We start from the raw sequence: 15,417 nt of genomic DNA, 5'->3' as shown, positions 1-15,417 counted from the left end.
AGAAGAAGGGGGAAGGTTGCGGGGCAGAAGGCTAGCTCTCCAAATGAAGGGCCTCTGCAACAGCTATGACAATGATATAGCATTCACACCTCCATCACCCCTTGCAGCATCTATAGCAGACATCAGTAATCACACTCATGGCAGACATCACTAATCAATCACAGCACTCTTTCCCTGTGATCACAGAATTGCAGACTTCAGGTCTCAGAATCTGTCTCAACTGAATCCTCCAGGCCACCATGCCCTAAGGAATGAACTCAGACACTTTTCCATGCTTATTCTGCTGCACCTTGACTCCCCAACAGTGGGGAACTCACTACCTTCTGGGCTGGCCTGTTCAATCTTTATATAATTGAGCTTGTCATGACATCTTGCAGGGTGGTGTCTGTTAGTCGCCTGCTCTGAGCAGATTCTGGTGGGGGCCCAAGCTTCTTCCCAGCCCCTTCCACTCACCCACACACTGGGCCCACTGGGAGTGCTGGGTGAAACCCTGGGGGCAGCCGCAGCGGTAGCCCCCTAGCTGGTTCTGACAGCCGTGCTGGCAGCGGTGGGGTCCATCACATTCATTCACATCTGAGACATAGAGAGAGGGAGAGAGGGTTTACCAGACGGCTCTCAGGACCAACACCCCCAAACACTAGACCCCCGCCAAAGCTGGGCTGTACCTTCACAGCCATGGCCTGAGCTGTCCAGGGTGAAGCCTTGGTGGCATTCACAGCGGAAGCTGCCTGGGGTGTTGTGGCAGTGCCCGCGGGCACCACATGGGCCAGGCTGGGCTGAGCACTCATCATTGTCTGCAGAGGAGAGAGATCGGGCAGGGTTGCTTGCTGGTTAAGGAACTCGTGTCAGGTGACACAATGCCAGTTCCACCACTGTGTGGCTCCAGGCAAGTTCCTCTCTGTGCCTGTTTCCCACTCTGTGAAATGAGATCTGTAACAGTTCCCGACTCAAAGAATAGTCTTTGAGATCCTGCACATAAAGAATCTCATCTCCACTGCCTTGAAGCTGTGTGTCCTTGGGCAACTTACCTACCCTCTCTGTGCCTCGATGTCCTCACCTGTAACATGGAGATGATAATGTCTACCTCATTGCATTTTTTTGTGTGTGTGAGAGATAATTAAATTAACCTAATCATGTAAAAGGCTTGGGGCAGTGCCTGGTAAAAGAGTAAAAGATAAACAAAGACTCTTCCTTCTCCCATGGAAAAATGACATTGGGTTGCCTGTTGAGTTTTGTTCTCATGGAAACCTGACAATAGTGTGAGGTCAGCCGGTGCTATGGACTGAATGTTTGTGTCTCCAAAATCCTATGTTGAAGCCCCAACCCCCAGTGGGATGGTATTTGGAGATTAGGTCTTTGGGAGGTGATCACAGTTAGATAAGTCATGAGGGTAGGGCTTTTATGATGAGAATAGTGCCCTTATAAGAAGAGATACTAGAAAGCTTGCTCTGTCTCTGCCAAGTGAGGACACAGCAAGAAGGCGGCTGTCTGCAAACCAAGAAGAGAGCCCTCACAGAACCAACCATGCTGCCACCTTGATCTCGAACTGCCTGGCCTCCAGAATTGAAAAAAATAAATCTCTGTAGTTTAAGCCACCTAGTGTATGGGTTGTCCATGTCTCTCTCTCTCTCCCTCTCTCTCTCTCTCTCTCTCTCTCTCTCTCTGTGTGTGTGTGTGGTGTGTGTGTGTGTAAGCTATTGTTTTACACTGAATAGTCTGTGAACATCTTTCTATGTCTTTAACTAGTCTTACTATTCTTGGGGGCTGGTTACAGTGGCTCATGCCTGTAATCCCAGTACTTTGGGAGGCCTAGGGAGCGGATCACCTGAAGTCAGGAGTTTGAGACCAGCCTGGCCAACATGGTGAAACCCCATCTCTACTAAAAATACGAAAAGAAATTTAGCCAGGTGTGGTGGTACACGTCTGTAGTCCCAGCTACTAGGGAGGCTGAGGCAGGAGAATCACTTGAACCCGGGAGGTGGAGGTTGCGATGAGCTGAGATTGTGCCACTGAACTCCAGTCTGGGTGACTGACAGAGCGAGATTTCATCTCGAATATATATATACACATAAATATATATTTTTTCTTACTATTCTTATTTGCATAATTTTAAATGGCCACCACATCTTCACTTGGTGTGGATTTGCTCTGCTTCATTTAACCAACTGTTAATTTTCTTTTTTTTTAGATAGGATCTCATTCTGTCTCCTGGGCTGGAGTGAAGTGGCACAATCTCAGCTCACTGCAACCTCCACCTCCCAGGCTCTGGTGATCCTCCCACCTCAGCCTCCTGGGTAGCTAGGACTACAGGTGCACAAGACCATGCCTGGCTAATTTTTGTATTTCTAGTGGGGACTACGTTGTCCACTATGTGCCCCAGGCTGGTCTCAGACTCCTGGGCTCAAGAGATCCTCCCGCCTCAGCCTCCCAAAGTGCTGGGATTACAGGTGCAAACCACTGCATCCAGCCCAGTTTTTGGATTTGAATTTGCTAAATCCTACACTTGCAGTCTATGGTATTTTGTTATGGCAGCTTGAGCTGACTAAAATGGCCAGGATGCTACGATGGTAGGAGGGCATTGGTACGATGGCCAGAGAGCATTGGTACAAAGGTGGGAGCCCATGACTGGTATATTGCATTTGAACTGGGATTTTGGGGAATGAACAACAAATTCCTGGTGGAAAACCTTGCTTTTGAGTTCTTTGAGTACAGAGATTCTTGACTTCAAGCATATATCTGTGGAGATGTAGAGTCTCTCTCGGGGCCAGGCACAGTGGCTCATGCATGTAATCCCAACACTTTGGGAGGCCAAGGTGGGCGGATCACCTCAGGCTGGGAGTTCGAGACCAGCCTGGCCAACATAGTGAAACCCCATCTCTACTAAAAATACAAAAATTAGCTGGATGTAGTGCTGCATGCCTGTAATCTCAGCTACTCGGGAGGCTGAGGCGGGAGAATCATTTGAACCCAGGAGGCGGAGGTTGCAGTGAGCCACGATCACACCACTGCACTCCAGCCTGGGTGACAGAGTAAGACTCTGTCTCAAAAAAATGGAAACAAACAAACAAAAATTGAATATCTCTTGGGAACAACAGACATGGGAATATGAAGCTTCTAAGTAGGAGTGGCTCCTGCAGCTGCCTGAGCTGTCACTTGAGGGGCCACAGAGAATAGGTCTACACTCTGGCCAGAAAGAAATGTTTGGCACAGCCAGGCACTGTGGCTCATGCCTGCAATCCCAGCACTTTGGAAGGCTGAGGTGGGCAGATTGCTCGAGCCCAGGAGTTTAAGACCAGCCCGGGCAACATGGCAAAACTCTGTCTCTACTAGAAATAACAAAAAATAGCCGGGCGTGGTGGCGCACACCTGTAGTCCTAGCTACTTGGGAGGCTGAGGCAGGAGGATCGCTTGAACCTGGGAGGTGAGATTGCAGTGAGCTGAGATTGCACCATTGCAATCTCCAGCCTGGGCAACAGGGCAAGACTCCATCTCAAAAATTAAAAACAGAAATGTCCGCCACCACCCGCAATTTCTTTCCCTTATAGCTAGCAAAGCAAACCAAGTGTCAGGCTGGCCTACTGTGGTCATGTGAGTTTGCTCTTCTATTAATAGTTTAGTCATCAGCAAACGGAAACACCCTGGGACCAAATCCAAGCCACTGTCTGTTGTATCAATAAAGTTTTATTGGCACACAGACATGGTCTTTCATTTATGTATCTCTCCGGTTGCTTTGATGCTACCACGGCAGAGTCCAATCATGGCGACAGAGACCATCTCAATTATAAAGCTGAAAATATTTACTTCTCTTGAGCCCTTTACAGATAAAGTTTGTTGACTTTTGATCAAGTTGAGCCTTACACCACCACCTGCCTGGCTGAGAATTTAAACTCTTTTCTAGTGAGAGAAGCAGTCACGTGTGAGCTTGCTCCATGGATGGTAAACATGTGATGCATGGCCCTGATCCATGCAGCTGCTCACACTTCCAGTGAAAACTTTACTGGTTTTTTTTGTTTGTTTGTTTTTGTTTTTAATAGAGATGGGATCTCGCTATGTTGCCCAGGCTGGTATCAAACTCCTGAGCTGAAGCAATCCTCCTGCCTCAGCCTCCCAAAATGTTGGGATCACAGGTGTGAGCCATCATGCCCGGCTGAAAACTACTGTTGCAGAAAAAGTGAAATGCATCTTGTTTCAACAGTCTTTGTTCAAATGTTCTCTCTCTCTCTTTTTTTTTTTTTGAGAAAAAGTCTTGCTCTGTCCCCTAGGTTGGACTGCAGTGGCATGAACATTGCTCACTGCAGCCTCAACCTCCTGGGTTCAAGAGATCCTCCCACCTCAGCCTCCTGAGTAGCTAAGACTACAGTCAGGTGTCACCACCTCTAGCTAATTTTGTATTTTTTGTAGAGATAGAGTCTTGCCATGTTGCCTGGGCTGGTCTCAAACTCCTGGCCCTAAGCCATCCTCCCAAAGTGCTGGGATTACAGGTATGAGCCACAATGCCCAGCCAAATGTTCTCTTTTGGTGACACTTCATCTGATCCCTCTCTTAAAACTGAAGCCCTGGCCGGGCGCAGTGGCTCAAGCCTGTAATCCCAGCACTTTGGGAGGCCGAGACGGGCGGATCACGAGGTCAGGAGATTGAGACCATCCTGGCTAACACGGTGAAACCCCGTCTCTACTAAAAAATACAAAAAACTAGCCAGGCGAGGTGATGGGCGCCTGTAGTCCCAGCTACTCGGGAGGCTGAGGCAGGAGAATGGCATAAACCCGGGAGGCGGAGCTTGCAGTGAGCTGAGATCCGGCCACTGCACTCCAGCCTGGGTGACAGAGCGAGACTCTGTCTCAGGAAAAAACAAAAAAAAACCAACTGAAGCCCTTTCAGGAGGCTGAGGTGGGAGGATCACTTGACACCAGGAGTTTCAGGCTTCAGTGTGCTATGATCACATTTGTGAATAGCCACTGTACTCAAGCCCAGGCAACAGAGTCATTAAGAGACTCTATCTCTAAGAAACAAAAAACAAAAACAAAAACAAAATCCAGGTGTGGTGAGCCTGTAGTCCCAAGTACTAGGGAAGCTGAAGTGGGAGGATTGCTTGAGCCCAGGAATTTGAGGTTGCAGTGAGCTGTGATCATATCACGTATTCCAGCTTGGGTGACAGAGCAAGACTCCATTTCTATAACAAACAAACAACACAACCAAAACCCAACAACAACAAATCTCTCCCTGCCTCCCAAAACAACCCTGCGGCCCTCTCCTTCTTTCCTGAACTCCTGCTTTTATTTTTTCTTTCTTTCATGACACACATCACCTTTGAGCACACTATTCTGTTAATTGTTTGTTTGTTTGTTTGTTTTTGAGACAGAGTCTTGCTGTGTCCCCAAGGCTGGAGTGCAATGGCACAATCTTGACTCACTGCAACCTCCACCTCCCAGGTTCAAGTGATTCTCTTTCCTCAGCCTCCTGAGTAGTTGGGATTACAGGCGCTGCCACCACGCCCAGCTAATTTTTGTATTTTTAGTAGACACGGGGTTTTGTCATGTTGGCCAGGCTGGTCTCGAATTTCTGTCCTCAAGTGATCTGCCAGCCTCAGCCTCCCAAAGTGATGGGGTTACAGGCATGAGCTACCACACCCAGCCACACCATTCTGTTAATTTCTTGTTGTCTGCTTCTAGTCTGATTCTGTGCCAGAAGGAAAGTTCCATGACGAAAGAGTCCTGCCTCTTATGTTTGTTGCTGTACCCCCAGGGTCTATAACAGGGCCGGACAAACCATTTCTGTTTCTGTAACAGGCTCTGTCCCAAGACTCTTCTCTGCCAATATAGTGCAAAAGCAGCCACAGGTGATTGTAAGCAAGTGGGCTTGGGTGTGTGTCAATAAAACTTTATTAACAAAAGCAAGCAGGGGGCCGGGCTTGGCTGGCAGGCTGGAGTTTGCCACCCTTTGGTCTGGAGCACTGCCTGGTACACAGTAGGTGCTGTCTGGGCAGATTAGTTGGAGCATGAATGGCACCACCCTTGACTAGGCTCTGCCTTTGGGGAAGATTGGGTTCCCTGGGAGCCACAAGACACTAAGAAACAATGATGGTAGCAGATGCTCTTGTGACTTTAGCTGTGGAACTGATTTCCTCTTGGGACTATGTGAGACCTGGGATTTCAGGAGCACTCTAGGGAGGCTCTGGGAGGGAGACCCAGCAGGCACTTGTCAGGGGGAAGGCAAGGTGCCATAAGCCAAGGCCAGAGGGCCTCTCTCCTCCCAAAGGAGAGGAAGGAGGTTCTAGATGCCTCCAGGAAGCAAGCACTGAGGAAGTAAGGACTTTGTTCTGATCACCCCCACGTTCCCAATGTCCAGTACATGTTGGGTGCTTTTTTTTTTTTTTTTTTTTTTTTGAGACAGAGTTTCGCTCTTGTTGCCCAGGCTGGAGTGCAGTGGCGTGATCTTGGCTCACCACAACCTCTGCCTCCTGGGTTCAAGCGATTCTCCTGCCTCAGCCTCTCAAGTAGGTGGGATTACAGGCACCTGCCACCATTCCAGGCTATTTTTTTTTGTATTTTTAGTAGAGACGGGGTTTCACTATATTGGCCAGGCTGGTCTTGAACTCCTGACCTCAGGTGATCCGCCCGCCTCGGCTTTCCAAAGTGCTGGGATTACAGGTATGAGCCACTGCGCCCGGCCAACTTGATATTTTCTTGGTGAGCAAAATAACTAAGGCTAGGGTTGTGCATCACCTCCCGGTGGGGGGCAAGGGTCACTCACCGAAGCAGGCCTGGTGGCGCTGGGTGAAGCCGGGCGGACAGCGGCAGGTGAAGGCGCCCACAGTGTTGACACAGAGGAACTGACAGTTGTGCTGCCGGGAGGTGCATTCATCCAGGTCTGCAGCACAGATAGTCCAGCAGGCTCAGGGCAGGGCCCAGTTGGGGGTTAGGGGCTTCTCAGGGGCTGCCCTTGCCACCTCCAGGCAGAGGGATGACAAGAGAAAGATCCCAGAGATGGTGCTTGACTCCATGCAGATGGGAGGGGGTGAGATTGCAGAGGACAGGAGCAGGGCCCTAGAGTGCATGCAGTGGCGGGAGTGGGGAAGAGTTGAAAGGACATCACCTTTGCAGGTCCGGCTGTCCTCCTCCAGCAGGTAGCCTCGGGGACAGCTGCATAGGAAACTGCCCTTCGTGTTTTTGCAGAGGAAGGTACACGGCTTGGGGACCTGGCTGCACTCGTCCACATCTAGGGAAGGACAGCAGGGTGTGATGGGGCGGGGTTAGACAGACATTCCCTGGGGGTGTTCAGGGACTGGGGTCTCCACCCAGACCCGCACCATCCAGAATCTGTGGACTTACACAGGAATTAACACTTTTTCTGCAAAAAGCCAGATGGTAAACACATTTGGTTTTGCAGGCCACATGGTCTCGGACACAACTACTCCATGTGGCCTTTGTACCAGCAAAGCAGCCACTGAGGGTAAGCAGACAAATGTGTATGGCTGTGTGCTAATAAAACTTTATTGACAAGAACAATTGGAGGGCCAGATTTGACCCTCGGGCTGGGGTTTTCCTCCTGCTGACTTAGATGTACACTTACTACAAAACGTAACTGAAAAATCTCAGGATGTGCAAAATAAAAGGAAGAAACAACAGCAGGAAAGTGGCCCAAATGGGGTAGGGGTGGGAGAAGGAAAGGATGCTCCCTCCCTCCCTTCCTTCCTTCCTCTCTTTCTTTCTTGAGACGGACTCTCGCTGCATCACCCAGGCTGGAATACAATGGCGCAATCTCGGCTCACTGCAACCTCCGCGTCCCATGTTCAAACAACTCTCCTGCCTCAGCCTCCCAAGCAGCTGGCATTACTGGCACATGCTACCACACCTGGCTAATTTTTTTCTTTTTCTTTTTTTTTTTTTAGTAGAGATGGTTTCACAATGTTAGGCTGGTCTCAAACTCCTGGCCTCAAGTGATCCTCCTGCCTCAGCCTCCCAAAATGTGCTGGGATTACAGGCATAAGCCACCTCACCTGGCCTTCCTTCCCTTCCTTCCTCTGTTTTCTTTTCTTTTCTTTTCTTTTCTCTTCTCTTCCCTTTTTTCTTTCTCTTTCTTTCTTTCTTTCTTTTTCTTTCTTTCTTTCTTTTCCTTTCTTTTTTCTTTTCTTTCTCTCTCTTCTTTTTTCTCTCTCCCCTCCCCTCCTCTCCCCTTCCCTTCCCTTCTTTTTCTCTTTCTCCCTTTCTTCCTTTCTCTTTCTTTCTCTCTTTCTTTCTTGACAGAGTCTCACTCTGTTGCCCAGGCTACAGTGCAGTGGCATGATCTCAGCTCACTACAACCTCTACTTCCCAGGTTCAAATGATTCTCCTGTGTCAGCCTCCCAAGTAGCTGAGATTATAGGCGTGCACAAGCACGTGCAACTAATTTTTGTATTTTTAGTACAGATGGGGTTTCACCATCTTGGCCAGGCTGGTCTTGAAATACTGGCTTCAAATGATGTGCCCACCTTGACCTCCCAAAGTGCTGGGATTATAAGCATGAGCTACCACGCGTGGCTGGTTTTTTTTTTTTTTGAGACAGAGTCTCGCTCTGTCGCCCAGGCTGGAGAACACTGGCATGATCTCGGCTCACTGCAACCTCCACCCCTCCAGGTGTAAGCAATTCTCTGCCTCAGCCTCCGGAGTAGCTGGGATTATGGGATTACCGGTGCGTGCCACCACGCCCGGCCAATTTTTTTGCATTTTCACTAGAGACGGAGTTTCACCATCTTGGCCAGGCTGGTCTTGAACTCCTGACCTCGTGATCCACCCGCCTTGGCCTCCCAAAGTGCTGGGATCACAGGCATGAGCCACTGCGCCCGGCCTTCTTTTTCATTTTTTAAGAGACAGGGTCTCTGTCACCCAGGTTGGACTGCAGTGGCGCAATCATAGCTCACGGAAGCCTCAGACTCCTGAGCTCAAGCAGCCTCCCAGGTATCGGGGGCTACAGGCGCATGTCAGACTACAGGCCACCATTCCTGGCTAACTTTTTTTAGTGATGGGGTCTTGCTATGTTGCCCAGGCTAGTCTGAAACTCCTGGCCTCAAGTGATCCTCCCACCTCGACCTCCCAAAATACTGGGATTACAGTAGTGGGCCATTGCACCTGGCCCTCAGTTGTATGTATGGTTCAGGCACCACTTCGTAAATGAAACCCTAACATTGCAAACTGCAAAGTCTCAGGGAAGTTGTGGTCAGGGGCTGTGTAGGAGGTGGCCGGGCTGGGCCAAGGGTACAGGTGCAGAGGGCTGGGCTCACCCAGGCAGGTGGTAGCAGTAGCATCTGGTGTGTACCCGGCCTGACAGTGGCAGCGGAAGGAGCCGAGGCTGTTGATGCACTCTCCATGAGCACACAGGTGAGCAAGCATACGGCATTCATCTACATCTGGGGAAAAGCAGGGTGCAAATGGGGCTGGCTGGCCACCTTGGGCCATCGATGTCTCCTTCTCTCTGGCCGGCAGCCATCTCCTCGGAGCAAAGTCCAGCCTGCCTCCCACACCCGCCACTGCACCCCAGCCCACATGGACCCCATCCTCAGGCTGCGGATGACACCTGAGCCCGCAGGACAAGCCCATGAAGCTTCTAGGGAGGGGGAGACACACCCACCTGCCCCGGCCTCAACAGCGACACCTCCTCAGTGCACCAACATGCACAACAGAGACACACAGTGCATGCAACATGACACAACAGCCACACACCCACACGCTCCTGCAGAAACACGGGAACACACACCCACACTCAGGGACTCCCGTTCTCCCCCCAGGCACACCCCCAGAAAGCCATTTCCTCCCCAGTCCTATTGATGTCACTGCTGGTCACATGGATAACCCATCTCACTCTCAGTGACACACTCAGTGAGACACGCTGATGTCCTCACACTGGCTCACACGCAGACACTCATACACCTGCCCACAACTCACCCAAGCCCACAACACACAGGCCGCTGGCTCCCTCTCACTGCCTTCTACTTCACAGGTGAACACGGTGTATACTTCCCGCCCAGCTGACACACACAGACACACACCGGCTCCCATGCAGTCCGGAACGAGCTCTCACTTACAAAGAACACACAGTGGGACAGGCGTGGTAGCTCACGCCTGTAATCCCAGCATTTTGGGAGGCTGAGGTGGGTGAATCACTTGAGGCCAGGAGTTCGAGACCAGCCTGGCCAACATAGCAAAACCTCATCTTTACTGGCTGTGGGAGAGGTTGGCTCTCCCCAGAGCCCCAGGCCCCAGAGCCAGCCTCTCCCACGGCCTCAAAGGGCCCCTTTGGGTCTGTCTAGGCCCTCTTTTTTTTTTGAGATGGAGTCTCGCTCTGTTGCCCAGGCTGGAGTGCAGTGGCACAATCTCGGCTCACTGCAAGCTCTGCCTCCAGGGTTCGTGCCATTCTCCGGCCTCAGCCTCCCAAGTAGCTGGGACTACAGGCGCCTGCCACTACATCCAGCTAATTTTTTTGTATTTTTAGTAGAGACGGGGTTTCACCATGTTGACCAGGGTGTTCTTGAACTCCAGACTTCAGGTGATCCGCCCGCCTCAGCCTCCCAAAGTGCTGGGATTACAAGCGTGAGCCACTGTGCCTGGCCTATTTTGTTTTTGTTTTTGGAGACAAAGTCTCGCTCTGTCGCCCAGGCTGGAGTGCAGTAGCACTATCTTAGCTCATTGCAGCACCAAATTCCTGGGATTAAGCTTAAGCAATCCTCCAGCTTCAGCCTCCCAAAGTGCTGGGATGACAGGTTTGCCACTGGGAGGCAGAGGTTGCAGTGAGCTGAGATTGAATCACTGTACTCCAGCCTGGTCAACAGAGCAAGACCCTGTCTCAGAACACACACACACACACACACACACACACACACACACACACCCCGACTCACACACCTGCTCTCTCAACCCCCCGAGTTCTTCCACGCATATGGAGCACATGTACTGGTTCTCATATCTGCTAGCACAAAGACACACACACACGCACACACAGAGTGGCTCACACATTCTAGCACCTGCTGCAGTACAGACGCATGACCCTGAGCAAATTCCCCCGCCTCTTGCCTCCCTGAGGGTCCTGAGGGCATGGGCACCCACCTCGGCCCTCAGCGGTGTAGCCTGAGCCGTGGGGGCACAACTTCCTGTAGGCGGAGGTGCCAGGCAGGGGACAGAGCTCGCAGCGGGGCCCCCAGCCCCGACCACCCCCACAGCAGCACTCCGCCCTGGTGACAGCCTCGCTGCTGCTGGACAAAGCCTGGCACATAGCCTGCAGCACCTCGGCAAAGCAGGGCCCCTGCCGGATGTCTGCGGAGAACAACAGGAAAGCCAAGGGTCACTCCAGGAGGCTGGTTTGGGGGCAAAGACTGATCTTACTTTGGGGCAAGCTGTTCTTTGGGGATGTTGGAAATAGGCGTGTCCAGGAGGGAGCTAGATACACAGGACAGATGGCTGGGGTTAGTTCCCAGAAAGTGGGAGATCTGGGGAAGGTTGGTTCCAGGGTGTGGCGCTAGTGAGGTTGGAGGAGGCGTGGAGAAGGCCTCCCGCTCTTCCAGGATTTAACAGAAGGGACAGAGGGAAGAGGGACAGCGAGGGAGCACTGGACATGTGTGTCCAGATTAGCTCAGCAACTCCCTGGGTCGCCCCTCAGTGCCTCAGGTCCCTTGGGCAGCTCCCAGGCAGTGGGGGGAGCAGGCAGTGGGAGGGATAGGCAGTAGGAGGGACAGGTAGTGGGAGGGACAGACAGTGGGGGGAACAGGCAGTGGGGGGACAGGCAGTGGGAGGGACAGGCAGTAGGAGGGACAGGCTGTGGGGGGACAGGGAATGGGGGAGACAGGCAGGGAGGGACAGGCGGTGGGAGGGACAGGCAGTGAGAGGGACAGGCAGTGGGGGAGACAAGCAGTGGGAGGAACAGGCAGTGGCAGGGACAGGCAGTGGCAGGGACAGGCAGTAGAGGAGACAGGCAGTGGGAGGGACTGACAGTGGGGGGCACAGGCGGTGGGGGGAAAAGGCAGTGGGAGGGACAGGCAGTGGGAGGCACAGGCAGTGGGGGAAACAGGAAGTGGGGGGAACAGGCAGTGGGGGGGACAGGCAGTGGGAGGCACAGGCAGTGGGGGAAACAGGAAGTGGGGGGAACAGGCAGTGGGGGGGACAGGCAGTGGGGGGCAGGCCGTGGGAAGGACAGGCAGTGGGAGGGCCAGGCATTGGGAGGGCCAGGTACTGTGGGGGGACAGGCAATGGGAGGGACAGGCAGTGAGGGGGACAGGCAGTGGGAGGGACAGGCAGTGGAGGGGACAGGCAGTGGGAGGACAGGCAGTGGGAGGGACAGGCAGTGGAGGGGACAGGCAGTGGGAGGACAGGCAGTGGGAGGGACAGGCAGTGGGTGCCACGTGGTAGGTGGGGGCATCCACTGTGCGTGGCCAGCCACACTCACCATGGCACTCAGTACGGGTGGGGCTGGGCTGGAAGCCCTCATCACAGTCGCACCGGAAGCTGCCCTCGGTGTTGACGCAGCGGCCATTGACACAGAGGTCAGGCTGAGCGCGGCATTCATCGTCATCTGAGATGGGAGGGATGAGGCAGACCGGGATGTGGGGTAGGCCACAGACAACCTGCCTCTTCCACAGCCCCAAAGGGCCCCTTTGGGTCTGCCCAGGCCCTCTTGCTTATTTTTATTTTAATTTAATTTTATTAATTTATTTTTATTTTTATTATTTTCTATTTTGAGACAGAGTCTCACTCCATCACCCAGGCTGGAATGCAATGGCACGATCTCGGGTCACTGCAACCTTTGCCTCCTGGGTTCAAGCAATTCTCCTGCCTCAGTTTCCCAAGTAGCTGGGATTAAAGATGCCCACCGCCTTGCTCAGCTAATTTTTTAAATTTATTTTTTTTTAAATTTTTAGTAGAGACGGGGTTTTGCCATGTTGGCCAGCCTGGTCTTAAACTCCTGACCTCAGGTGATCCACCTGCTTTGGTTTCCCAAAGTGCTAGGATTACAGGCGTGAGCCACCGTGCCAGGCCTTATTTTTACTTTTATTGTTTTTGGAGATGGGGTCTCGCTTTGTTGCCCAGGCTGGAGTGTAGTGGCACTGTCCTAACTCATTGCAACCTCAAATTCCTGGGCTCAAGCGATCCTCCCGCCTCAGCCTCCCAAAGTGCTGGGATGACAGTTATGAGCCACTGTGCCTGGTCCGACCCTCTTGCTTCCACAAGGGGTTCCCTGCACCCCTGAAGCTCCAATACCCCCATACCTGTGCAGCCCTCCCCAGAGCCAGGCAGGGGCCGCATGCCTGGGGGACAGACGCACACGAAGGTACCGATGAGGTTCTTGCACTCCATGCCCCGGGCGTGGCAGTCCTGCTGACCATCTGCACACTCGTCCACATCTTCGGATGACCAGGGACAGATGGTCAGCCAAGGCCAGGCACCCCATGGCTGTGGGGACCTGGATTCCACCCTACATCAGCCCTGATGGGACCTGAGTAAATTCCCTGCAGGCCCTGTCAGGTGTCCATCCCTCCTAGGAAGGGAGCCCCCAGCTCCTGCCCAGCCCCAGCTTCCAAGAAGCTAAGGGAATCAGGAATTGTCCCCCAAAGCTTGCATCCCCTGCCCACGTCAGGATCTGTGAGTCTCCTCATGGCCCCTGGAATACTGACCCTGAAACAGCCCCAGAGACATTGAGTCCCAGACCTGGGTCTCCCACCCTTGACACTATGAAATTTGGGATAGGAAAGTTCTCTGTGGTGGGTGGCTGTTCCGTGTGCATTGCAGGATTCTTTTTTTTTTTTTTTTTTTGAAATGGAGTTTTGTTCTTGTCGCCCAGGCTGGAGTGCAGTGGCATGATCTCGGCTCACTGCAACCTCCGACTCCCAGGTTCAAGCGATTCTCCTGTCTCTCAGCCTCCCAAGTAGCTGGGATTACAAGCGTGTGCCACCACACCCAGCTGATTTTGTATTTCCAGTAGAGACAGGGTTTCACCATGTTGGTCAGGCCTACCTCGACACATGGCCCCATCCTCCCGCAGGGTGTAGCCGGCTGGGCAGGTGCACAGGTAGGAGCCCTCGGTATTGTGGCAGCGGAAGGCACAGAGCAGCGGGTTCAGGGAGCATTCGTCGATGTCTGGGGAGGCCAGTGGAGGTGCCAGCTGTGGGGGGCTGTGGGCAGGACCTCCACTCCCTCCCCCAGGCATCTCCGTCACACGGCCCAGGTCCTGAGCAAGCAGAGTCGTACCCTCACAGGTCATCATCGGGCCAGGCTCAAAGCCGTCAGCACAGGCACATTCGAAGCCTCCAATGACGTTGGTGCATGTGCCTTGCCCACAGGGGTGGCCGACAGAGCACTCGTCTGTGTCTAGGTGGGAGTAAGGGGGTGGTCAATGCCTGCAGAGGGTCCCCCATCCTCAATAGCATCCCATCTGCCTGCCTATTGACCACCACAGATCGGATGGGGCCAGATCAAATGCACCTCTAGTCTGGCTATGGGGTAGGCAAGTGGTATGTGTTTAGTGAATGAATGAGTGAATGTGTGAGCAAGTGGGCAGGTAAGGCAATGCATGAGTGAGCAAGGGAGTGAGTGAATGAGCAATAAGTGAATGAATGAACCGGTGAATGAAGGTGTCATTAAATCAGTAAACTGAAACTGAGGCAAGAGGGTCTCTTGAGTCCAGGAGTTCGAAAAGAGCCTGGGTAACATAGCAAAACTTCATCTCTATAAAACATATAAATGAATAAGTGAATGAACGGTTAAATGAATAAGGGAATGAGTGAGTAAAGGGGTCAATGAGTGGGTGAATTAGTGAGTGAGTGAATGGAGAAATCAGCAAGGAAGTGAATGAATGAACAAGGGGGCAAATGAGGAAATGAATGAGTGAATAGGTGAGTGAAAGCGTGAATGAATGAGCAAAGGAATGAGTGAGTAAGTGAATAAATGAGTGATTGGATGGGTGAATGAGCAAGGAGGCAAATGAAGGAATGAATGAATGAGTGAACAAATAAGCAAGTGAATGAATGAGGGAGCAAACGAGTGAATGAGAATGAGTGAGTGAGTGAATGAGCCAGTGACTAAATGAGATGTGAATGAATGAGGGAGTGATTGAATGAACAAGTGAATGAATGAACAAGTGAAGGAATGAGTGAGCAAAGGAGTGAATGAGTGAGTGAATTAGCAAGTGAATAAGTGAGGGAGCAAATGAGTGAATGAGTGAATAAGTGAGTAAATGAATAAATGAATGAGCAAGTGAATGAATGAGTGAGGTGTGAATGAATGAGTGAGGTGTGAATGAATGAGGAAGTTAGTGAATGAACAAGTGAATGAATGAGCAAGTGAAGGAATGAGTGAGCAAAGGAGTGAATGAGTGAGTGAATTGGTATGTGAATGAGGGAGTAGAGTGAATAAATGAGTGAATGAATGAGAAAATGAAGAAGTGAATGAGAAAATGGAG

At 51.9% G+C, this 15,417-nt stretch overlaps 1 protein-coding gene across 2 annotated transcripts in view; it reads right to left on the bottom strand.

Annotated features, from left to right (window-relative positions):
• The window catches only part of FBN3 (fibrillin 3), an 89,701-nt gene that overhangs the window by 9,196 nt on the left and 65,088 nt on the right, over positions 1-15,417 (bottom strand). For both annotated transcript variants that reach the window (XM_033197579.1, XM_033197580.1), the window contains exons 52-61: positions 14,208-14,327; positions 13,974-14,096; positions 13,229-13,363; positions 12,409-12,534; positions 11,076-11,282; positions 9,257-9,382; positions 7,093-7,215; positions 6,751-6,867; positions 666-794; positions 454-573 (exon numbers count right to left, since the gene is read on the bottom strand). In XM_033197579.1, the coding sequence (XP_033053470.1) occupies positions 454-573; positions 666-794; positions 6,751-6,867; positions 7,093-7,215; positions 9,257-9,382; positions 11,076-11,282; positions 12,409-12,534; positions 13,229-13,363; positions 13,974-14,096; positions 14,208-14,327 (1,326 nt within the window). The remainder of the gene's footprint in view (positions 1-453; positions 574-665; positions 795-6,750; positions 6,868-7,092; positions 7,216-9,256; positions 9,383-11,075; positions 11,283-12,408; positions 12,535-13,228; positions 13,364-13,973; positions 14,097-14,207; positions 14,328-15,417) is intronic.

The sequence above is a fragment of the Trachypithecus francoisi genome, unplaced genomic scaffold (assembly GCF_009764315.1).
Source record: "Trachypithecus francoisi isolate TF-2019V2 unplaced genomic scaffold, Tfra_2.0 Lachesis_group5, whole genome shotgun sequence".
Classification (NCBI taxonomy): Eukaryota; Metazoa; Chordata; class Mammalia; order Primates; family Cercopithecidae; genus Trachypithecus; species Trachypithecus francoisi.
Note: the sequence above shows the minus strand (reverse complement) of the source record. Positions and strands in the feature narration are given on the sequence as shown.